General features: G+C 37.4%; 3 protein-coding genes across 7 annotated transcripts; all 3 read left to right on the forward strand.

Moving 5' to 3' along the window:
• Positions 1 to 268: 268 nt before the first annotated feature.
• Positions 269 to 16,671, forward strand: LOC113699250 (2-hydroxyacyl-CoA lyase). 5 transcript variants are annotated; one of them, XR_011817717.1, is made up of 6 exons: positions 296 to 2,093; positions 3,619 to 3,934; positions 4,536 to 4,600; positions 5,223 to 5,391; positions 5,509 to 5,799; positions 6,147 to 6,369. XR_011817717.1 is itself a non-coding variant. In XM_072057352.1 (3 exons), exons 1-2 carry the CDS (start codon positions 684 to 686, stop codon positions 3,931 to 3,933), a joined length of 1,725 nt encoding a protein of 574 aa, XP_071913453.1. In that variant the 5' UTR covers positions 295 to 683; the 3' UTR covers position 3,934; positions 6,147 to 6,369. The 5 variants fall into 5 exon arrangements, 3 of the variants coding, with proteins under 3 accessions (XP_027075266.1, XP_071913453.1, XP_027075265.1); XR_011817718.1 differs by lacking the exons at positions 5,223 to 5,391; positions 5,509 to 5,799; XM_072057352.1 differs by lacking the exons at positions 4,536 to 4,600; positions 5,223 to 5,391; positions 5,509 to 5,799 and having other exon boundaries at positions 295 to 2,093.
• Positions 8,540 to 12,251, forward strand: LOC140010410 (protein DETOXIFICATION 14-like). The gene is made up of 7 exons (XM_072057351.1): positions 8,540 to 9,036; positions 9,598 to 10,142; positions 10,267 to 10,353; positions 10,442 to 10,498; positions 10,632 to 10,870; positions 11,479 to 11,684; positions 11,845 to 12,251. The coding sequence occupies exons 1-7, from the start codon at positions 8,788 to 8,790 to the stop codon at positions 11,902 to 11,904; spliced, it is 1,443 nt and encodes a 480-aa protein (XP_071913452.1). The 5' UTR covers positions 8,540 to 8,787; the 3' UTR covers positions 11,905 to 12,251.
• A 4,172-nt stretch (positions 16,672 to 20,843) lies between the features above and the next one.
• Positions 20,844 to 24,147, forward strand: LOC113699251 (protein DETOXIFICATION 14-like). Its single transcript, XM_027219466.2, has 7 exons — positions 20,844 to 21,153; positions 21,721 to 22,265; positions 22,390 to 22,476; positions 22,572 to 22,628; positions 22,762 to 23,000; positions 23,603 to 23,808; positions 23,969 to 24,147. The coding sequence occupies exons 1-7, from the start codon at positions 20,905 to 20,907 to the stop codon at positions 24,026 to 24,028; spliced, it is 1,443 nt and encodes a 480-aa protein (XP_027075267.1). The 5' UTR covers positions 20,844 to 20,904; the 3' UTR covers positions 24,029 to 24,147.
• Positions 24,148 to 24,869: the final 722 nt, after the last annotated feature.

The following is a 24,869-nucleotide window of genomic DNA, read 5'->3' on the forward strand; positions in this document are numbered from 1 at the left end:
TGTTAAAAAATTATTCGTTTATATTATAAATATATTTTTTGATATATTTATTTATTTATTATTTTATATGCATTATATCATAAAAAATATTATAATAATTATTCGAAATAATGCCTTAAGTAATCACCTACCTGTCCCAAACACTACAGTAGTGAGTGAATAATATATGGAGATTGTAATGAGAAATCTAGTAATATATGAGCAAAGGTTGTATTAACTTGGTTTGATAATCGTCTAGATTATGTATTTTCTACTTAACTAGTTCAGGGAAGTATCCAGTATTTCATGGATGAGCAAGAATTATAATTCACAATTGGAGTGAAGAAGTAAATATTAATAAACGAGAAAGCAAAAACCAAATTCATTTCTTTTCTTCTGGTAAGGTAAGCCCAAATTCGTTGGACTTGGTGACAAAACCTCACCATAACTTCCCAATCGAGTTCCTGCTCAATCAAATGAGTCATGCTCAGCCCAGATCAGCGCCCCCAGTCCCCTCCCCACCTAAGTAGCTTCATCATTCTTTGGCTAGGGGAGGAAAAAAATAAAAAAAAAAGAAGCATGAAAATTTGCACCGCTACTTTAGTATAAATTGCAAACCACTAGGATCCTCATTTTTAGCGAATCATCTATTTCTACGTTCTCGTAATTCTCAAATTTTCCGCACTTTCCAACTTCTTTTGAACATGGCAGAGTCTGATGGAAAAACCTCAACTTCAATTGATGGCAACACTCTTGTGGCCATGTGCCTGGCACGGGCCGGGGTGGACAAGATGTTCGGAGTTGTGGGTATCCCCGTAACCTCCCTAGCCAACCGGGCCGTGGCTCTCGGAATCCGCTTCGTCGCTTTCCACAACGAGCAGTCCGCCGGCTATGCTGCCTCTGCTTACGGCTACCTCACCGGCCGTCCCGGTATCCTTCTCACTGTTTCCGGCCCCGGCTGCGTTCATGGATTGGCTGGTCTCTCCAACGCCGGCGTCAACGCCTGGCCCATGGTCTTGATTTCCGGCTCGTGTGATCAGAAGGATTTCGGCCGTGGTGACTTCCAGGAGCTCGACCAAATTGCCGCTGTTGAACCCTTTTCCAAGTACTCGGTGAAAGCCACTGATATTACTAAAATCCCTACCGTTGTTTTCGAGGTTCTTGATCGAGCTGGTTCGGGTCGCCCCGGCGGGTGCTATTTGGACCTCCCCACTGATGTGCTTCACCAGAGTGTTGCTGATTCCGAGGCCCAGAAATTGATTGATGAAGCTGAGAATAGTAGGAAAAAAGAGCTGATTGCCAAGCCCTTAGTTAAGAATTCAGAGATTGAAAAGGCGGTTGCTTTATTGAGGAAAGCAGAGAGGCCTTTGATCGTGTTTGGAAAAGGGGCTGCATATGCTAGAGCCGAAAATGCATTGAAAAAGCTAGTTGAAAGTACTGGAATTCCCTTCTTACCGACTCCTATGGGGAAAGGTTTATTGTCTGATACTCACGAGTTAGCTGCCACTGCTGCCAGGTCACTGGCAATTGGGAAATGTGATGTGGCGTTGGTTGTTGGAGCAAGGCTTAATTGGTTATTGCATTTTGGGGAGCCACCAAAGTGGTCCAAAGATGTGAAGTTTATCTTAGTGGACATAGATAAGGATGAGATTGAACTAAGGAAGCCTAGTGTGGGATTGGTAGGAGATGCCAAAGATGCTGTGGAAAGGATATACGAGGAGATCAAAGATGAACCTTTTTGTTTAGGAAAGTCTCACCCTTGGGTTGAGGCCATAGCAAAGAAGGTTAAGGAGAATGTGTCAAAAATGGAGGTTCAGTTGGCGAAGGATGTTGTTCCATTTAATTATATGACACCATTAAGGATTATTAGGGATGCAATTCTTGGATTGGGTAGTCCTGCTCCAATTTTAGTTTCTGAGGGGGCAAATACTATGGATGTTGGCAGGGCAGTGTTGGTTCAGACAGAACCAAGGACTAGGTTGGACGCAGGGACGTGGGGGACAATGGGGGTTGGTCTGGGATATTGCATTGCTGCTGCTGTGGCATCGCCTGATCGGCTTGTTGTGGCTGTTGAAGGGGACTCTGGATTTGGTTTCAGTGCAATGGAAGTTGAGGTTTGTTTTTGTTGCTGTTCATGCCTCTTTTTGTTGTCTTTGTTCACTCATTACTGTCTTTCATATTGTCATTTTGACATACATCACTTCATTGTGAGTTGTTGCGTTTATTTTAGTCAGCATACCAGAATACTTTTTTCCCTATATTCTGCTCTGGTTTTATTTGCTTGCACATTGGTGCAAGGTCTTGCTTCATGTCTATTGCATTCTTACTGGGGCGTCAATGGATAGTAGAGTTTTTCTTGAACTTCCTTTCTTCTTGTCAGCCTTGAGAATTGCACTCCAGAAGTTGCTAACGACTGCATCAGTATCATCAATTTCATGAATGCCTTGAAGCGCCATTTAATGTGTATTTGTTGTTTTGCATTTTTCTTCTTTCAGATTTAGGTGATATTTGTTCTGAGTCTTACCAAACTTATATGTTCCAGTTTGCGTTCTACCATCTTTGATACACTATTTCTACCACCATGCTATCTGCATTAGAGCAATTTTTTTGGATCTCCAACAGGCGTTGAAAGGCAAAGAAAAGAGTTATCTCGGGGGAGATATTGTTTAAAAAAAAAAAAGCAGGAGGGAGATATTGTACTTTTCCTGTGATTCTTATTTGCAGATCAAGTGATTGGCTGGAATTAAAGTGTTTCTCATGGAATATTTGGTTTTTCCTTGTTTGAACCCATTTTTTCCTCCTTATTCAAAACTTTCAGAAATAAGTCAAGGTTGGTCCACCCATTTGCTTACAGAACTCAAGTGACTAGGAGAACTTTTACGACAGAAACAAGTGTATCTAAAGCTATTTGAATTGGAAAACTACAAGTTCTCTGAAATTTGTCTGATTGAGTAGTTATAACTTATTTGTTCTTAAAACAGGCTATTCATCATAGTCAGAATGACTTGTATGATCCCTATCGTATATGGGCAGAGTAGTTGGTACAAGGCATCTGCTTTAATAACTGTTGTCTGGTTGAGAGCTTTTATGACAAGTGATTGCAGAAAGAATGCTCTCTTGTTTGCCTATAGAACTTGTTTTAGTGAATCCGTAACTGAGAACAGGATAATAAAACTTTGATCTTCCACGAGTAAGGTTTAAAATAGATAGATATAATACTCATAATCATGGGACTACATATTTCTCCCTTTTCTCATATTATCTTTGGCAATATGATCAATTTTGTATTTTGCTTTGTATGTTTTCTAGTCGATGATTTGCATCACAGTTCATACTTTTCATGCCAGAATCATGCTGCAATTTACCATCTCCTTAAATTGCAGTGCATGAGCCCGATCTTATTGTTCCTTTTGTTTTATAAATCTTTTTGATAATAGCACTCAATCAGAAAAATTCCCATTTTCTTCATTCCTGATAACTCATAGAAAGAAGCAACATTTTAAGGCCTATGCTTACCTACTATTTTTTCACTAGCGATCCTTATGAAATCATGATTCAGCATTTCTCTATGTTTTAGTGTCCTTACACCAATTCTATGGTTTTTAATTGATTTAAATGCCGTGCACTTTTATCTTGCAGACCTTGGTTAGATATCAGTTACCTGTAGTCATTATAGTTTTCAATAATGGTGGGGTTTACGGTGGTGATCGAAGGAGTCCTGAAGAAATCACAGGGCCTCACAAAGATGACCCAGCACCCACGTCTTTTGTTCCCGGAGCAGGTTATCATGTTCTAACGGAAGCTTTTGGGGGGAAAGGTTATCTCGTTCAGACGCCTGATGAACTCAAATCTGCACTTGCTGAATCTTTTTCGGCACGGAAACCTGCAGTGTTAAATGTCATACTTGATCCATATGCGGGTTCAGAAAGTGGAAGGTTGCAGCACAAAAACTGAGGTATAACCAGAATGCATGACCTAATAAGCAGTACCTAAATTCTTATTTGATAAAACATATGGATGTTTGTTTTGTTCTTTTACGTAAACTTTCCAAAGTGATCTGCTCAGGTGTTTTCTCCGACTCAAATGAGGAAAGTTAGTGCTGTCGCTATAGTGTATTCTTATCATGTGGTAACAAATTGCACTTAATGCTTTTATCCTTTTAATATCTAAATACACGTGCAAGTAGAAAGAGCATCCTCTGCTACAAGCCTACATGCTCATTGCATGAGGGTTGCTGATTTACCAAATGTCGGGTCGAAGAAGCAGCTGGTATCCCTGTCTTGTTTTGTTTGAACAAGAAAGTTAAGAGAGCCAGCAGCTTCAACATTTTGAAGACATCAGTGGCAGGTTTTCAGGACTACCATTAGCTTGTATGGAATAGTGTAGATAGTTTTTCTTGGAATGGTTGTTGAGTTCTTTTGCAATTATGTGCTTGCTTTTCATCTGCACGAGAGAAGAAAACATGCACTCCGGTCGGGAACTGTATCATTACTTGTTTTGAGTAGATTAGGTATAGTTTCTGCAACTTTGATCAATGAGTAGGAAAATTGCTGTAGGAATTTGCATTTGGGAATCACTCTATGGATCTGAGACTCGGCATATAAGGATTCAGGCCTTAAAGGTAATAATGTTGATTGCTGCACATACCTGCGCAGTATTTTCCTCTTTTTCTTTCTTCTTTGTGTTATCAAACTTCTACATTCATCGACGCCTTGCTCAGTTGCTCTCTTTGCGCTCATCCGTTAAGAATTCAGAGAATAGCGTAAGCATTTACCGCTAGCTGTTCAGCAGTCGGACTCGAGTCAAAACGACCAGCTTTATTCTATTCTAGGACACACGAGACTGGTATCCAGTTATCTGTCGGATAGGATGTTCTCAAGTACCACCCAAAGGCCGGTTCTCAAACATATAATACCTTCTCTCGGCCAAGTTGCTAGAAGTTGCTTTCTTGGCATCAAACTTTCTCAGAGTAAATCGGAAAGACGAGTGACCCTTAGAATAGATTGTAGTAATATTTACTTATTATTCTGTAAAACGGATGCACGTACGCAAGAAAATTCCATGAACACTCCTCCTGCCTGGATGAAGAACTTGGTCACGCTTTGACATAAGACCATTTATTGTCTGATCTATTTCCAGAAAAAAAAAAAAAAAAGTGCTTATCTTCAACAAAGGGAAAAAAAAAATGTCATATTGACTATTGACTCGTGAGCTCCATTGCTGCGGCAAAATCTGTTTTCCAGAGGTACGTATGAACAAGACTTTCTTGATTGCAACTGCAACTAGGGAAGGAATGGACAGAACAGATGAGAGTAAAATGTGCAAAGAAAGAAGTGACTCCAGCTCCTGGAAGACCAACAGGTAGAAAGCCCGCTTTCTCAGGCTCAAAGCTTCTAGACCTTGTGTACGAAGGTAAGATTTTTGGCCTACAAAGATCAAAGTACAATAATAATAATATCATAACCACAATGAGATTTATTAATAGCTAATTTAACGTGGTCCTAATTCTGAAAACTGTGACCGGAGCAGTTTACCTGCATAAAAGCGCTGGAGTGTAGAACTTAAAATGAGCGGAAGTGGAATCGGACTTAAAAAGAGTAACCAAAATTTTCAACCGCAGTATTCTCTCTATTGAAGATTGAAGAGAGAATCGGTAAGAGATGCAGCAGAAGACTAGAAAGTTGAGTCGCGGTGTGGAAACACTGGGACGCGTGGAAGAAGACCACATATGCATTGGGCGTGGGAAGTGTTACAATTCTAGTCTAGGAGCACCAAGCCAATGGATTGTTATTTCATTCTTGATTATTTGACTCCACCAAGGTGAGACAATTGGTTGCTAACATAACATTTGGTCCAATTATTACATTAAGGATTTAATTTCTGCACAGTCCTTGATATTTACAGACCATTTTAGCTTCTTTTTTTTTTTTTTTCCATATGACTATGAGTGATTTTAGTTACACCATTTTTTAAAATCTTCTTTCTGTGGATAGCAGCATCCAGCACCTCCGGTAAGCAGGAATTATCCCTTGTCATCACCCTGTGTATTCAGTCTCTGAATCCAGCTGTATTCACTCTGTGGAGATGGATTCTTCCAGCATCATCTCCTTGTGTTAGTCAAATAATCTTACTTCTCGTGAACTTTTGTCTATTATTCTTGACTGCAGGGAGCTGTTGACTACGTTCCAGCAGATATGTTTCTACCATAACTATCGCGAAGCAAACAAATGTGCAGACATCCTAGCAAATTGGGAAAGAAGCAGCAGCACTCAAGACTTCACTTTTTTTGAATTATGTTCTAATTTTATCATTTCCTTACTTTTGCAAGAAGATACTTTTGCAAGAAGACTTAAAAGGGTGTTACCACTCCCACGGATGACTGTACTTTAACTTCCGCTGTGCAGACTTGACTTTTACTTTAATGCATCTTTATTTACCAAAAAAAAAAAATCTTTGGTAGCTGCGACTTGCGAGCCAGCGAACCGGTGGGGAGAGCATAAAATGATCACGAGGCCACAACAATGAACAAAGGGGTTGGACAAGTCCAACCATTTCTCCCCGGCTCTTGGATGGATAAACCGTTTGGGCCAAATCTGTGCACAGAAGAATTGGGTCCTCGGAAAGGGCGTCAGTAAAGATGGGACTACTGAGCCAGTTGACAGCTACCTCTCGTGGGCCCAAATGATTTCCAACTTCTGTGCCAACATGCAAGTGCAAGTGACGTCTCTCACTAAGACTGCAAACGAACTCGTGAGCGGCTCTAGTTAAGTTGGAGTCAAGCTCAAAATATTAAACTCGTTAATTCTCGAGCTGACTCGCGAGTTCGAATATATATATATATATATATATATATATATATATATAATATTTTTTTTATTTTAAGTATATATATATTTTTTATTTTAAGTATATATATATTTTTTATTTTCTTATTTTAATAGTAAAATTACATATATATCCTTAATATTTTATTATTTATAAAAAAAATTATTTTATTTATTTTTTAAAAAATTAAATAATTATTTTTATCTTTTTTCAAGCTCGAGCTTTTAATTGCCAGCTTGTCAAGTTCGAGTTTGAGTTTGAACTTGGTAAAATTTAGTCGAGACTCGCCCCAATTAATTCAAAACACTCGATTCGACTCAGTTCGTTTGTAACCCTACTCTCAACCTCCTTTATTTATTTATTTTTTTTTTTTAAAAAGGCGCCGACAGAGTGGGAGAGCATCCTGGTGGTATTTTTCAGATTCGGATCCTTTCGCAGTTGCGCTTGTACTAGCAGAGCAGTTGATTTAAAATTTTATTGGGATTTTAAATCATCGATCAAGATCCAATTCAAGCTCGGAACGGAAAAAAACAACGCTTCAACAACTGTGGATCCTTATACGTGCGTCCTGAATGAGCGCTACAACCAAATTGATTTATGCGTTTCAAATATATATATTTTTTGGCACAGGAACAGAGAGAAAATTCAGAAATGTTGGGTGGTCATTAGTTTTTTTTTTTATTTTTAGCTGGAATAAGTTTGGAATGCGTGTTTGGTAAGTAGAATGTAGGAAGAAACATGCAATCGTTGTTGAAACTTGAAAGATGATTGATTCCATTCCATCCCATGCACAGGTTTTGTGACTGGGGAAGTTCTCCAGGCTTTGCATAAAATGCGGTAACGAGTCCTGGGACGATACAGATTGAATTGTGAGAAGGAGCAATTGCCAAAGAGGCATGTTTGTCGTGCGAGTTGGAACTGCCCTTTCTTTTTCCCTGGAATAATTCTAATTTGTACAAAGGGAATTCAAAGGTTTCGTACTGTCCACTCCAGGACAGAACACATCCTATCCTATCCTAGTAGTAAGTAACCTCGCTTTTACCCTTTTTTTTGAATCTCATCTTTTGCTGCATCCAGATTCCAGAGCACATAACTTCTTGTCACCATTAAAGGTAGCCTACCGTATCGTAGTAATAGAACCTTTTTTTGTCATAATTGCTTATCTCAACAATAAACATGATGGTATTAAAAATCTCACATTCTCTCCTTATATTTGTGTTAGGTATGTTACGACTGTGTGTGTTTGGAAAGTGATTCAAACCCTTATAACCTGTGGTGGGTCTTTTAGGGCATTCATTTAAAATTTTGACCAAATTTAAAGTTTGGTTACCAAAAGTGCTAAATTAGGTGCAATTTTAAAAATTCAAGGCCAGAAATCTCAGGGAGGCTTATGAAATTATCCCACAGTTTCTTTTTCCTGGATGCTATCAAGCAAATAGTCACAGAGTCATTGATTCGTGGCACAAAGTCAGCGGCGGCGGTGGGCTTTTCGAGTTCAGAGCTAAGATCCTAGGCCTTGCATAGAAACAAAATCAGCTGCTCAACAACGACACTTTTTATCAACGAACTACACCACTCATTAGGCTTGTTTTATGTGTTATGTTCATGGCCGCATGTCAGGGGCAGGCGACAAAATAAATATCTCCGAATGGATCCACTCCATCCAATTATCCTCCTCTGTTATGCGATGAGCCGGCTTGACCCGCAGCAGTTCCTTGACCAACTCCGGGCCTAATAGAAGCAAGCCCGAGCCAGGCCCATTTTTGTCCTATCCATCATGCTCACGTGCGCTAGTAATAAATAACTGAGCTGTTCTCAAATCCCCGGTACTTCTCATCAGATTCTGTTAACTCTGATAGCCAGCTATAGCAGGCTAAGTAACCAAGCAGATTTTCGTTTTGTACATAGATAGTCTCGAGACTCTCAACTCCAATACGAGAAGTTTGTGCATTTCAGTAGTCGTCCTTCAAGAAAAAGAGAGCGATGGAAGAGGCACTGCTGCCATATGAAAATGTTGAGGACACGAGATCAAGAAAGGCGGAAACGTGCAAGCCTTATGTGGAAGAACTGAAGAGGGTCAACAGCATAGCACTTCCGATGATAGTAGCAACAGTCGCACAATATCTCTTGCGAGTTTCACCGATCTTTATGTTGGGCCATCTTGGGGAACTCCAACTCTCTGGTGTCTCCATTGCCACATCCTTTTCCAATGTTACTGGCTTCAGTGTTCTTGTAAGTTCTTTCGTATTCCTCAAAATTTTCACCTGATAAATGCTGCTGAAGATTTTAATCAATCAGATAACTCATCTTAATTATCATATGCTATTAGATATTCTATGACAAAGCAAGCGTATGAATGCAAATTGTCTTGTACTAGAAGCGTAGTAGTCAATCTAGAATCACTTTTGAACGTAGTTAGCATAATATGCTGCAAAGATGTTTGTACAAGTACAAATATGTATGCATTCTTCTCATGTCAACTGACTTCTTATTTCACTCGAATATCCTTGTATCATGAGCCATGACTCATCCCTGTTGATATTTTAAGTTTTGCTTTTTGGGGAAAGAATCATCAATACTTGTGCTGCTCTCAATCACGCCAATTGCAAATATGGCTTCTCTCTGAATTTTGATGCCTGATGTAGCAAGTCAATTATATATGTCAAACAACTTCATGTCAACTAAAAGATTAAGGCTGAAAAAAAAAAAAACTGTTAAGAACTGTGATAATATTGGACAAGTAGTGTCCAGAACATACTTGATTAAGTACTGATACAATTAACTATCACGCAGTTTGGGATGTCAAGTGCACTGGAGACCTTGTGCGGGCAGGCTTTTGGAGCAGAACAATATCAAAGACTAGGAGCTTATACATATGGGGCCATCATGGGTCTCTTTATGGTTTGTATACCAATATCCTTGTTGTGGATCTTCACAGACAAGCTATTAATACTCACTGGCCAAGATCCTGCAATTGCAACCGAGGCTGGCCTATACTTGATTTGGCTCATTCCTACACTATTCCCTTATGTTATTCTCCAGTCACTTGTTCGCTTCCTTCAGACTCAGAGTTTAATCTTTCCAATGCTGTATAGTACAGTTGCATCTCTATGCTTACAGGTGCCCCTTTGTTGGGCTTTAGTATTCAAGTTCAATCTGGGGAATACTGGAGCAGCTTTGTCCATTGGTATATCATATTGGTTGAATGTGATCTTGCTTGGGCTGTATGTGAAGTATTCTCCTTCCTGTAAAGACTCCCGTCTTCCTTTCTCTATGGATGCTCTTCAAACAATGGGGGAATTCCTCCGTTTTGCCATCCCTTCTGCTGTAATGGTTTGGTATATTTATCTTTTAACCTCTCCAATTGGCTAGGCATATTAGTCGTTCCTCTGGTTCTGTAATACTCTATCTACTAACCTTCTTGATCACTTTAGCTTACTATTGTTTGCAAAATGATGGTAGTCTGGAATGGTGGGCATTTGAGTTAATCATATTGCTGTCTGGCCTGTCACCAAATCCTCAGCTGGAGACCTCTGTGCTATCTATCTGGTTAGCCTTTTTTTTTTTTTGGACCTTTTACTTCTCTGATGGAATCTAATAAGTTAATGTAACTGATTCAAAATTTCCTTTGGAACAGCTTTACTATTGCTTCATTGCACTACCACATACCCTACTCTTTTGGAACTGCTGCAAGGTTTGCTCCCTACTCTTATGCAATGAATGCATTGATACATAGACTACATCTCTTAGCCTAATAATCCAGAAATAATCTTATGAGCTCATGCAAGTAAGGTTTCCGCTGAAAGACAACCTTTGTTATCTTATAGTACTCGGGTATCAAATGAACTTGGAGCAGGGAATCCACAGGCAGCACGAGTAGCTCTTTGCATGGTGCTATTAGTATCTGTATCAGAGTTTCTTGTGGCAAGCACTACTCTCTTCCTCTGCCGTACTATACTTGGATATGCCTTCAGTGACGAGAAAGAAGTTATTAGCTATGTCAAGGACATGACTCCTCTTTTATGCATCTCCATCATGATGGATAGCACACAGGGCGTGTTATCAGGTATCCTACTATCTTGGGTTACTACTTTCTCAATATGTTGACTGACATGAAAACTGGGATAACATCAGAAAGAGTTACATCAAATCTTAAATTAACTATTAGAGCAACTTTGCAATTTGAGTTAAACAAACACTACAATAATTTTGTGTAAAATTCGTATCTTCGTGATATGATTTCGAAAATGAAAGAGAGCTGACTTCCATGTTAGTCCTACTCCTTGTCTTTGTTGAGTGTAATTTGAGATCACAAACTGAAGACATCATAATGGCTGTCATTAAGGTATATGGAGGATTTTGTTTCACATTGGTTAAGATTTAAGCATAACAATTAGATGTGAAGAAAGGATGCAAAAATTGTGAAAATACTGGAAAGATGTGACGAAATTAGCAATTGCCATATCGTAAAAGCAATTGCAGTTCTGTCAAGTGTCAACTGATAAATTTGTTTATCCTTGTCCATTTTCTCCTGACTTGAGAACTGCGTTTGGATGACATAAACACAAAATCCACCATTTTAGAACTTCGATAAAAAAACTTGTGACATCATATAGCACTGGACGTGTTTATTTCCTACCATCTTCTGACTTGATGCAATCCTTTTGCATTCAGGGGTAGCAAGAGGAAGTGGATGGCAGCACTTGGGAGCTTATGTAAATCTAGGGGCATATTATCTGGTTGGAGTACCGACGGCTTTAATACTGGGATTTGCATTGCATTTAAGAGGAATGGGTCTTTGGGGTGGACTGCTCTCTGGAGCTACGGTGCAAACTCTTTCCTTGTCTGCTATAACAAGCCTAACAAACTGGGAAAAGCAGGTTGGTGAACGCAAAGTCTATTGAATTACCAAACTTTCCCCCAGATTTTTATCCTTCCGCTAAATCCAACTTAATTCACTAGTAAAATAAAATAATGCTGAATCATGTTGGGAAAAAATCAGTTAGTTGCCTGACTCTTACACCTGTGGATACATGACAGTCAATGGAAGCCAGGCGCAGAATATTTGAAGCGCAAAAAGAAGAACCCGCTTCAGTATGAGTAAATTCGAGAAAAACACCAGCATTTTTGTGTTTCCGACATTCTAGTTCCATCAAGAACATCAGGCGGGGCTCCTATTGCTGCGCGCAGTAAGATTCTTGAACGTCTGTTTCGCGTCAAATAGGATTGCTACCTGTGCTAAAGACGAAAGATGATAATTTTTTGTTCTCCATTGCACAGAGAGGAGCTGATGGTTTTCTTTTAAATAACCGCTTGACTTTGCAATAATATCGAACTTATGAACATCCACAGCGTGCCTAATCACTTTTCCCTGAAATAATTTTGAGGTGGGAAAATGGACAATGTCGGCTTAAAATTGAAGGGCGCATGCCACCGTTTTTTTTTTATCTGCTTCTGCTGCAATGGAATATAACTCATCACATGGTAAGCGCATGTCGAGATAGAGAGCTTCATTGCATGAGGTGTATTGGATGCTATACGACCAAATTATTCTTTTCCCAAAAATTGCTGTAAGATTTGAATCCTACGGTCGGAAAAGGAAGAGGAGTTGGGTTGCAAATAATAAGATTTTGAATCCACCCACCATTTGCGACTACGTTAAATCCGCCTGAGATGATTTGGAAAAGGAAAATGAGTTGACTTGCATAAATATGGCAGTATCGTATGATTACCAGAAAACAGCCTCTCCTGGGTAGTTCGGTTAGTCACGTATCCTCCTCGGGAAGTATTGTCCATATCTCCCATCAGGATTAACGTGTTCGAGAGAATGGGGTCTCTCCTTTCGGGTTGCAGGAAAATTAGTCGGGCCGAAAGTCCGGATGCCCCTGCATCTGAAAAAATATATATATATAATTACCTGAAAACATAACAACAGCTGCCACAGTGTACTATAATATCAATAGATACACCTGTTTTATAAGGGAAGAAGTTTGCAACTTCATATATGGGGAGCTAATTTATGGGACTTAATGATTGTGTATGAAGCAATGAAACCGTGTCAGCTGGTAAAATGCTAAACTCCTAAGAAGGATAACAAGTGCCTATTTTTCCAAGCCATTTTGAATATCCCCCCTGCCAGTCAAATCAGAGATCAAAATTTTCCAGTTTTAATTAACCATCCATTTCAATATAACGTCAATTGAAGGAGCCAAACAGAAAAAATTAACGCCACATATGTTTGTCCTTTGCATGTTATGGTCTTCTATACTCTGCACCGCCAAAAAAAAAAAAAAAAAGAATCTGTAAAAGGTATTCTGGGCTTTTTGCGGCTTCAGACGGATGAAAATTGAAGGAGCAATCTTTTGTAAATTCGTGGGATATTTGTATTAGTCCTAGTGCTAACATTTTTCTCCAACTGACTGTCATTTCTATTTGTTTCGATAGAATGAAAACTTGGTTAAAGTAATGCTATGGAATCTCTTTCCTTAAACGGTACTCTATGATGTTAATGATTTGTTTGTTCCCAACTTTGTGTGTTCCCTCCCCTTGAATATTCTAAGGGCAGCTCCAATGGGGGTGTAATGGGCACCCCTCCATGACACGGCTCCCCATTGGAGCCGTGTCATGGGGATTACACGCATCACATGTATGATGCGTGTAATCCATTGAATTTTCTTCCTATGGCAACGGTAAAATTTCAGCGAGGGGCAGATTTAACATTTCCAACGGCACTATTATTTCCAACGGCACTATTTTTAGAATTCTATATAAATACACAACACTTTTTACTAAAACATATCCCAATATTCTACTCTATTATTTCTTTTATTCTCTCACACACTTCTACTCTCTCACTCATTTAATTCATTTTTTGTGATTATGGATGAAAATTGGAGTAGTTTTACAAATATGTTAAATGCTCCAAATATAGAAAATTCATCATCCTCACAAAATCAAAACCCCCAAAATTTTCCAAATTACCCATTTCTGGTATTCCTACAAATGTGCAAAATTACGTAGCAGCATTTGAAGTATCAAATATTTGTTTAATTTCCTACATAATTATTTTTAAAAAAATAACAATATATTATTTTTGAAACATAGAAAAAGATATATTATTCAAACTTAAAAATTAATAATATCATTTTTAGAAAATAAAAAAATTCAAAATGTACAAAATTTAACGAAAGTTAGTACTTTATTTTTTAAAAATAACAAAATTAGTTTTAAAAATTACTTTATTTATTTATGGGATATGAGTTATGCATTATTAAAATAAATATTTGATTAATTGTGGACCCATGCTATTACACCTTGTGGAGTGTAATCCATTGTGAGTGAAAGTGTAATAAAAGAGGAGAAAATGGAATGCTGACGTGGCATGTGGATTACACTCCACAAAGTGTAATAGCATTGTGGATGCTCTAATTAAGAACCTCGAGTATCGGATCTCACATCTCAATTTTCAACTGATCAAGAAGAATTCGAAATTTGTCGTCTCTTGCTCAAGAACACTTCAATTTGCCTTAGAGTAAAACCAATGATGGATGTGATTGTGGAAAGAAACAATTGGATAGAGCCCAGAAGAAGCACATTGCTAAATTGCCATACTTGAGGATTAACCCTGAAGCAATAAAAAAAAAAGAAAAAAGTTTTTGTTTATTATTTTATAAAAACCATATCTTTGCTTCTATAAATAGTTTTGAATCAATAATTATTTTAAATCTTAAAAATGAATATTAAAAATTAGATAAATTGAAAGAAAAATAAAAAAAGCAATTATTTTAAATCCTCAAGTATGGTTCGAATTCCATTGCAGCAGAAGAATTAAAATAATTTCTTCTTTTTTTATTTTTCTTTCAATTTATCTAATTTTTAATATTCATTTTTAAGATTTAAAATAATTATTGATTCAAAACTATTTATGGAAGCAAAGATATGGTTTTTATAAAATAATAAGTAAAAACTTTTTTCTATTTTTTTGGATTGTTTCAGGGTTAATAAAATAAAAATATATTCTTTTTTTAATGCAACATGGCCTCAATAAGGGCATTTTCGGCATTAAGGGGGTTTTTGTTAAATGTTTGATCATTCAAAGGGTGAGACCGTTATTTGGACAAATTACAGGGATTGATTGGTAATATGATCAAACCTTAGGGGAGGTAAATGTAATTAACCCAAAAAAAATGCAGGAGGGAGATATTATACTTTTCTTTTGATTCTTATTTGCAGATCAAGTGACTGGCTGGAATTAAAGTGTTTCTCATGGAATATTTGGTTTTTCCTTGTTTCACCCCATTTTTTCCTCCTTATTCAAAACTTTCAGAAATAAGTCAAGGTTGGTCCACCCATTTGCTTACGGAACTCATGTGACTAGGAGAACTTTTACAACAGAAACAAGTGTATCTAAAGCTATTTGAATTGGAAAACTACAAGTTGTCTGAAATTTGTCTGATTGAGTTGTTATTTGTTCTTAAAACAGGCTATTCATTATAGTCAGACTGACTTGTATGATCCCTATCATATATGGGCAGAGTCGTTGGTACAAGGCATCTGCTTTAATAACTGTTGTCTGGTTTGGAGCTTTTATGACAAGTGATTTCAGAAAGAATGCTCTCTTGTTTGCATATAGAACTTGTTTTAGTGAATCTGTAACTGAGAACAGGATAATAAAACTTTGATCTTCCACGAGTAAGGCTTAAAATAGATAAGATATATTATCTTTGGCTGTATGACCAATTTTGTATTTTGCTTTGTATGGTTTCTAGTAGATGAATTGCATCACAGTTCATACTTTTCATGCCAGAATTATGCTGCAATTTGCCATCTCCGTAAATTGTGGTGCAGAAGCCTGATCTTATTGTTCCTTTGTTTTATAAATTTTTTGATAATAGCACTCAATCAAAAAAATTCCCATTTTCTTCATTCCTGATAACTCGTTGAAAGAAGCAACATTTAAGGCCTATGCTTTCCTACTATTTTTTTTTACTAGCGATCCTTATGAAATCATGATTCAGCATTTCTCTTTGTTTTAGTGTCCTTGCACCAATTCTAAGGTTTTTAATTGATTTAAATGCCCTGCACTTTTATCTTGCAGACCTTGGTTAGATATCAGTTACCTGTAGTCGTTATAGTTTTCAATAATGGTGGTGTTTACGGCGGTGATCGAAGGAGTCCTGAAGAAATCACCGGGCCTCACAAAGATGACCCAGCACCCGCGTCTTTTGTTCCCGGAGCAGGTTATCATGTTCTAACGGAAGCTTTTGGGGGGAAAGGTTATCTCGTTCAGACGCCTGATGAACTCAGGTCTGCACTTGCTGAATCTTTTTCAGCACGGAAACCTGCGGTGTTAAATGTCATTCTTGATCCATATGCTGGTTCAGAGAGTGGAAGGTTGCAGCACAAAAACTGAGGTATAACCAGAATGCATGACCCAATAAGCAGTACCTAAATTCTTATTTGATAAAGCATATGGATGTTTGTTTTGTTCTTTTACATGAACTTTCCAAAGCGATCTGCTCCAGTGTTTTCTGCGACTCAAATGAGGAAAGTTAGTGCTATTGCTCTAGTGTATTCTTATCATGTAGTAACAAATTGCACTTAATGTTTTTATGCTTTCAATATCTAAATACACGTGCAAGTAGAAAGAGGAGCAGCAGCCTCTGCTACAAGCCTACATACTCATTGCATGAGGGTTGCTGATTTACCAAATGTCGGGTCGAAGAAGCAGCTGGTATCCCTGTCTTGTTTTGTTTGAACAAGAAAGTTAGAGAGAGCTAGCAGCTTCAACATTTTGAAGACATCAGTGGCAGGTTTTCAGGACTATCATTAGCTTGTATGGAATACTGTAGATAGTTTTTCTTGGAATGTTTGTTGAGTTCTTTTGCAATTATGTGCTTTCTTTTCATCTGATCTGCACGAGAGAAGAGAACATGATGCACTCCGGTCGGGAACCAATGTTTTAAAAATCGGACCGTTAATTGAACCGGTGAAATGAAAGGATCGAAGTTCAATCGATTGGATCGATTCAATTTCAGTTCAATGAATTTTTAAAAAAATATTTTTATATAAATATATATATGCGCAAAATAAGGCATGTAATGAACTAATTTAATACTTTATATGATGGAAAGTTTATTATTTTTTAATAACTTGGATTTTTAAAAATAAATTTTTTAAATATAAGTTAAAACAAATAAATTTTATCTCAATTTCAATTATATCTAAATCCAACTCAAAAATATCACAATATTTTGAAATTATACAAAATTCACGTTTATGAGAATTTAGATATTGTGAACTTAAATTTTAATTTACGTTTTGGAATTTAGAGATTGCAATTTAAAAAAAGAAGTTTGGAGTTTGAAATAAGTCAAGAGAATCGAAAATTGAAATGTAAACTTGATAAAAAACAAAAAATGAGATAAAAGTGAGTGGTTGTGGCATTAAATAATTTGGGTTAAAGAAAAATAATTCTTTTTTAACTTTTTTTAATTAATGGACAAAAACAAAATTAAAATATGGAAGAAAATATCAATAAATTAAAAATAAAGAGGTTTGCTTAAAAAAAAAGTGACAAAAGAAAAGAGAATAAAGAGAGAGAGAGTTGAAAATTAAAAAGAAAGAGTCATGAAAGAATGAGATTTTGTAAAAAAAATTGAAAAAATAAATATGAGTATTTATTTTATATAAATAAGTTATAAAAAAAATAAGATGTGATGGTGCAACGGTTAATACATTGGTTTTCTATTACAAAGGTCTTGAATTCGAATCTTGATAGCTGCATTTTTCAAAACTTAGAAAAAAAAAAAAAGAGGGGAAAGTTGAAAACCGAAAACCATCGGTTCAATCCGGTTCAACGGTTTTTACGGTTCAATCGATTTTTGATCGATTTTCTAACAAAATCAATTATGCCATAAAATCGGACCGGTGTCATGATCGGTTCACGGTTCGATCGGTCGAACCGATCGATCCGATCCGATTTTCAAAACATTGTCGGGAACTGTATCATTACTTGTTTTGAGTAGATTAGGTATAGTTCCTGCAACTTTAATAAATACGTAGGAAAATTTCTGTAGGAGTTACCAGTATTTTCCTTTTTCTTTCTTCTCTGTGTTATAACACAAACTTCTACATTCATCAACGCCTTGCTCAATTGCTCTCTTTGTGCTCATCTGTTAAGAATTCAGAGAATAGCGTAAGCATTTACCGCTAGCTAGCTGTTCAGCAGTCGGACTCGAGTCATGACGTCCAGCTTTATTCTATTCTAGGACAACACAAGAGACTGGTATCCAGTTATCTGCAAGATAGGTTGTTCTCAAGTACCACCCAAAGTATGTTTGACAACTGTGACCATTTGGTCCAATTATTACATTAAGGATTTAATTTCTGCACAGTCCTTGATATTTACAGACCATTTTAGTTTTTCTTTTTATTTTATTATTTTTCCATATGACTACAGAGTGATTTTAGTTACGCCACCATTTTTTAAAACCTTTTTTACTGTGGATAGTAGCATCCAGCACCTCCGGTAAGCAGGAATTATCCCCTGTCATCACTCTGTGTATTCATCAGTCTCTGAATCCAGCTGTTATATCAGGCATTGGTCTAGTGATTTTAAGTATTAGATGTTTTGAATTCAAATCCCTGACCCTTTTCCTGCTATCTGACGGCAATTACTTATGATTACACATTTCAACAACTGTGGATCCGAATACGTGCGTCCTGATTCCTGAATGAGCGCTACAATGGTATAAGCTAAAGAAGAAAAAGGGCTCTAACTTAAGAAAATTGACATAAGAAAAGTCCAAGTAATAATTTCAGAAATTTCTGCTAAGATTTCTAAAATTCCAATGAGCTCCTTGAAGTTTTAAAATTTATACTTATCTTTCTTATTCACCTAAAATGATAATACTAGTTTTAACATCTTAATAAAACTTACCTTGTAGGTATGAATAGATAAAGAATGGGATTTATTATTATTTTTTTCCTTTCTCCTTCCTATTCCTCTTGTTTATATTTTTGCCAATAAAACCATAGAATATAAATTCTGACCACTGAATGTTGAACTAGTGACTTTTTTTTTTGTTTTTGTTTTTGGATGACTTTGAATGTGATCTAATTTTTGTTTGTCGATCTTTTTTAATTCTTGGTATCAAAAGAAACACTGGTTCAAAAAGAAATTACACAAGAGACTACTACCAAACTATGATAATTTTACCAATCTAAAAATTCACAAATTCTAAAAGAATTATAACAACCCTTTCCTTTTAAAAAAAACTTTAAAATATATATATCTCCACCATTAAGAGTAGCCTATCGTAGTAATAGAACTTTTTTGTCATAATTGCTCATCAACAATAAACATGGTCTTAAAAATCTCACATTCTCTCCTTATATTTGTGTTAGGTATGTTACGACTGTATTTGGAAAATGATTCAAACCTTATAAGCTGTGGTGGGTCTTTTAGGGCATTCATTTAAAATTTTTACCAAATTTAAAGTTTGGTTACCAAAAGTGTTAAATTAGTGAGAATAGGTGCAATTTTAAAAATTCAAGGGAGCTCTTTGAAATTGCTAAAAATCTCAGGGAGGCTTATGAAATTATCCCATAGTTTAATAATCACTCTCTTTTTCCTCCTGGATGCTTTCTTCGTCGACCGTCATGTCAAGTAAATAGTAGTACTCTAACCTTTTTCCTTTTCTTACATAAGCAAGAAAGTAGACAGATAAACCTAATCCCAAAATAACCTCCGGTGACTTTTGAGGTCCTCCTGCGACTTAACTGCCCATCCCTTAAATATTAGTACTCTGACCATTAGCTATTTTGTCAATCTAAATCTCCAATAATGGACACACCATTGACTCCTGGCACAAAGTCAGTCGCGGTGGGCTTTTAGAGTCTAGAGCTAAGATCCTAGACCTTGCATAGAAACAAAAAAATCAGCCTCTCAACACCGACAATTTTTTATCAACTGACTACTCGTCTCTGCTCATTAGGCTTGGTTCTCATGTTCAAAAAGAAGGAAACAAAAATAAAAAAATGTTCAAGATCTTTTGCGCTGGTGGCGTAGAATAATTTGTGCAGGCAAGAAGCCTGTCGTTAGAAACACAGTCTAGATCATATTCCTTTCTGGTGGAGAAATTAATCATTCGACTCCAGAGACAATTATTGAAGTGACTATGATGAGAAATAACCGGCGGTGTAATTATCATGAATGCTTTAATTTTATAATTCTCTCCATGCGGACAGAACAGATGAGATTGTTTTATGTGTTATGTTCATGGCCGGCTATCAGGGGCAGGCACGGACTGTGGCAACAAAATAAATATCTCTGAATAGATCCACTCCTCCTCCTATATTATGGGACTCGGGGCACGGACAACCGTCCCTGTCAATTTTAGTTATTATCAATTGCGCGTAACTTTTTTTGTACATCATGTAACTTTTTTTTCACAGAATGTATTTTTACAACAGATAGTGGTGGATCCCACATTTAACGCGGAAATCGAGTTACATGGTGTTATCTCAACCGTACAAAATTTTGAGGGCAAATCTTGGCCCTTAACCGTGCAGGGACGGTCATCAGCTCCTTGACCGTGCAGGGACGGCCCCAAATCCTATATTATGAGGATAAGCCGGCTTGACCCACAGCAGTTCCTTGACCAACTCCGGGGCCAATAGAGGCGAGCCCGAGCCAGGCCTGGCCTATTTTTATTCAATTATAATTTTTTATGTTATTATTCGGTGTTAAATTCAGTATCAATTTCACTTATCACGCGTAATAATAAAAGAAATTTAAATAAATAATATATTATAAATTAAATAAATAAGACATTTGACATAAATATAAAAATGACACTGAATTACCAACGAATGTGTGACTTTTATCCTATCATGCTCACATGTGCTAGTAACAAAAAATTGAGTTATTCTCAAATCTCCGGTACTTCTCATCATCAGATTCTGTTAACCCTGATATAGCCAGCTATAGCAAGCTAAGTAACCAAGCAGATTTTCGTTTTGTACATAGTCTCAAGACTCGGGCGAATACGAGAAGTTTGTGCATTTCAGTAGTCGTCCTTCAAGAAAAAGAGAGCGATGGAAGAGGCACTGCTGCCATCTGAAAATGTTGAGGACACGAGATCAAGAAAGGAGGCAACGTGCAAGCCTTATGTGGAAGAACTGAAGAGGGTCAACAGCATAGCGCTTCCAATGATAGTAGCGACAGTCGGACAATATCTCTTGCGAGTTTCACCAATCTTTATGTTGGGCCATCTTGGGGAACTCCAGCTCTCTGGTGTCTCCATTGCCACATCTTTTTCCAATGTTACTGGCTTCAGTGTTCTTGTAAGTTCTTTCGTATTCCTCAAAATTTTCACCTGATAAATGCTGCTGAAGATTTTAATCAATCAAATAACTCATCTCAATTATCACTTGCTATTAGATATGCTAGCTATTCTTTGACAAAGCAAGCGTATGTATGCAAATTGTCTTGTACTAGAAGCATAGTAGTCAATCTAGAATCACTTTTGAACATAGTTAGCATAATATGCTGCAAAGATGTTTGTACAAGTACAAATATGTATGCATTCTTCTCATGTCAACCGACTTCTTATTTCACTCGAATATCCTTGTATCATGAGCCATGACTCATCCCTGTTGATATTTTAAGTTTTGCTTTTTGGGGAAAGAATCATCAATACTTGTGCTGCTCTCAATCACGCCAATTGCAAATATGGCTTCTCTCTGAATTTTGATGCCTGATGTAGTAAGTCAATTATATATGTCAAACAACTCCATGCCAACTAAAAGATTAAGGCTGAAAAAAAAAACTGTTAAGAACTGTGATAATATTGGATAAGTAGTATCCAGAACATACTTGATTAAGTACTGATAGAATTAACTATCACGCAGTTTGGGATGTCAAGTGCACTGGAGACCTTGTGTGAGCAGGCTTTTGGAGCAGAACAATGTCAAAGACTGGGAGCTTATACATATGGGGCCATCATCTATCTCTTTATGGTTTGCATACCAATATCCTTGTTATGGATCTTCACAGACAAGCTATTAATACTCACTGGCCAAGATCCTGCAATTGCAACCGAGGCTGGCATATACTTGATTTGGTTCATTCCTACACTATTCCCTTATGTTATTCTCCAGTCACTTGTCCGCTTCCTTCAGGCTCAGAGTTTAATCTTTCCAATGCTGTATAGTACAGTTGCATCTCTATGCTTACAAGTGCCTCTTTGTTGGGCTTTAGTATTCAAGTTCAATCTAGGGAATACTGGAGCAGCTTTGTCCATTGGTATATCATATTGGTTGAATGTGATCTTGCTTGGGCTGTATGTGAAGTATTCTTCTTCCTGTAAAAACTCCCGTGTTCCTTTCTCTATGGATGCTCTTCAAACAATGGGGGAATTCCTCCGTTTTGCCATCCCTTCTGCCGTAATGGTTTGGTAAATTTATCTCTTAACCTCTCCAATTGGCTATGCATATTAGTCGTTCCTCTGGTTCTGTAATACTCTATCTACTAATCTTCCTGATCACTTTAGCTTACTATTGTTTGCAAAATGATGGTAGTCTGGAATGGTGGGCATTTGAGTTAATCATATTGCTGTCTGGCCTGTCACGAAATCCTCAGCTGGAGACCTCTGTGCTATCTATCTGGTTAGCCTTTTTTCTTTTTTTTTTTTTGGACCTTTTGCTTCTCTGATAGAATCTAATAAGTTAATGTAACTGATTCAAAATTTCCTTTCGAACAGCTTTACTATTACTGCATTGCACTACCAAATACCCGCCTCTTTTAGTGCTGCTGCAAGGTTTGCTCCCTACTCTTATGCAATGAATAAATTGATACATAGACTACATCTCTTAGCCTAATAATCCAGAAATAATCTTATGAGCTCATGCAAGTAAGGTTTCCGCTGAAAGACAACCTTTGTTATCTTATAGTGCTCGGGTATCAAATGAACTTGGAGCAGGGAATCCACAGGCAGCACGAGTAGCTCTTTGCATGGTGCTATTAGTATCTGTATCAGAGTTTCTTGTGGCAAGCACTACTCTCTTCCTCTGCCGTACTATACTTGGATATGCCTTCAGTGACGAGAAAGAAGTTATTAGCTATGTCAAGGACATGACTCCTCTTTTCTGCATCTCCATCATGATGGATAGCACACAGGCGGTGTTATCAGGTATCCTACTATCTTGGGTTACTACTTTCTCAATATGTTGGCTGACATGAAAACTGGGGTAACATCAGAAAGAGTTACATCAAATCTTAAATTAACTATTAGAGCAACTTAGCAATTTGAGTTAAACAAACACTACAATAATTTTGTGTAAAATTCGTATCTTCGTGATATGATTTCGAAAATGAAAGAGAGCTGACTTCCATGTTAGTCCTACTCCTTGTCTTTGTTGAGTGTAATTTGAGATCACAAACTGAAGACATCATAATGGCTGTCATTGAGGTATATGGAGGATTTTGTTTCACATTGGTTAAGATTTAAGCATAACAATTACAAGATACCCATGCCTTACCACGGAAAGGATGTAAAAATTGTGAAAACACTGGAAAGATGTGAAGAAATTAGCAATTGCAGTTCCGTCAAGTGTCAACTGATAAATTTGTTTATCCTTGTCCATTTTCTCCTGACTTGAGAACTGCGTTTGGATGACATAAACACAAAATCCATCATTTTAGAACTTCGATACAAAACTTGTGACATCATATGGCACTGGACATGTTTATTTCCTACCATCTTCTGACTTGATGCAACCCTTTTGCATTCAGGGGTAGCAAGAGGAAGTGGATGGCAGCACTTGGGAGCTTATGTAAATCTAGGGGCATATTATCTGGTTGGAGTTCCGACGGCTTTAATACTGGGCTTTGCGTTGCATTTAAGAGGAATGGGTCTCTGGGGTGGACTGCTCTGTGGAGCTACGGTGCAAACTCTTTCCTTGTCTGCTATAACAAGCCTAACAAACTGGGAAAAGCAGGTTGGTGAACGCAAAGTCTATTGAATTACCAAACTTTCCCCCAGATTTTTATCCTTCCGCTAAATCCAACTTAATTCACTAGTAAAATAAAATAATGCTGAATCATGTTGGGAAAAAATCAGTTAGTTGCCTGACTCTTACGCCTGTGGATACATGACAGTCAATGGAAGCCAGGCGCAGAATATTTGAAGGGCAAAAAGAAGAACCCGCTTCAGTATGAGTAAATTCGAGAAAAACACCAGCATTTTTGTGTTTCCGACATTCTAGTTCCATCAAGAACATCAGCCGGGGCTCCTATTGCTGCGCGCAGCTAGATTCTTGAACGTCTGTTTCGCGTCAAATAGGTGTTTCCGACATTCTAGTTCCATCAAGAACATCAGCCGGGGCTCCTATTGCTGCGCGCAGCTAGATTCTTGAACGTCTGTTTCGCGTCAAATAGGATTGCTACCTCGGCTAAAGACGAAAGATGATAATTTTTTGTTCTCCATTGCACAGAGAGGAGCTGATGGTTTTCTTTTAAATAACCGCTTGACTTTGCAATAATATCGAACTTATGAACATCCACAGCGTGCCTAATCACTTTTCCCTGAAATAATTTTGTGGTGGGAAAATGGACAATGTCGGCTTAAAATTGAAGGGCGCATGCCACCGTTTTTTTTATCTGCTTCTGCTGCAATGGAATATAACTCATCACATGGTAAGCGCATGTCGAGATAGAGAGCTTCATTGCATGAGGTGTATTGGATGCTATACGACCAAATTATTCTTTTCCCAAAAATTGCTGTAAGATTTGAATCCTACGGTCGGAAAAGGAAGATGAGTTGAGTTGCAAATAATAAGATATTGAATCCACCCACCATTTGCGACTACGTTAGATCTGCCTGAGATGATTTGGAAAAGGAAAATGAGTTGACTTGCATAAATACGGCAGTATCGTATGATCCTGGGTAATTCAGTTAGTCACGTACCCTCCTCGAAAAGTGTTGTTCATCTCTCTTATCAGGGTTCGAGTTTCAGGGTTAACGTGTCCGAGAGAACGGGGCCTCTCCTCTCGGACTGCA

This window comes from Coffea arabica, chromosome 7c (assembly GCF_036785885.1).
Source record: "Coffea arabica cultivar ET-39 chromosome 7c, Coffea Arabica ET-39 HiFi, whole genome shotgun sequence".
Taxonomy (NCBI): domain Eukaryota; kingdom Viridiplantae; phylum Streptophyta; class Magnoliopsida; order Gentianales; family Rubiaceae; genus Coffea; species Coffea arabica.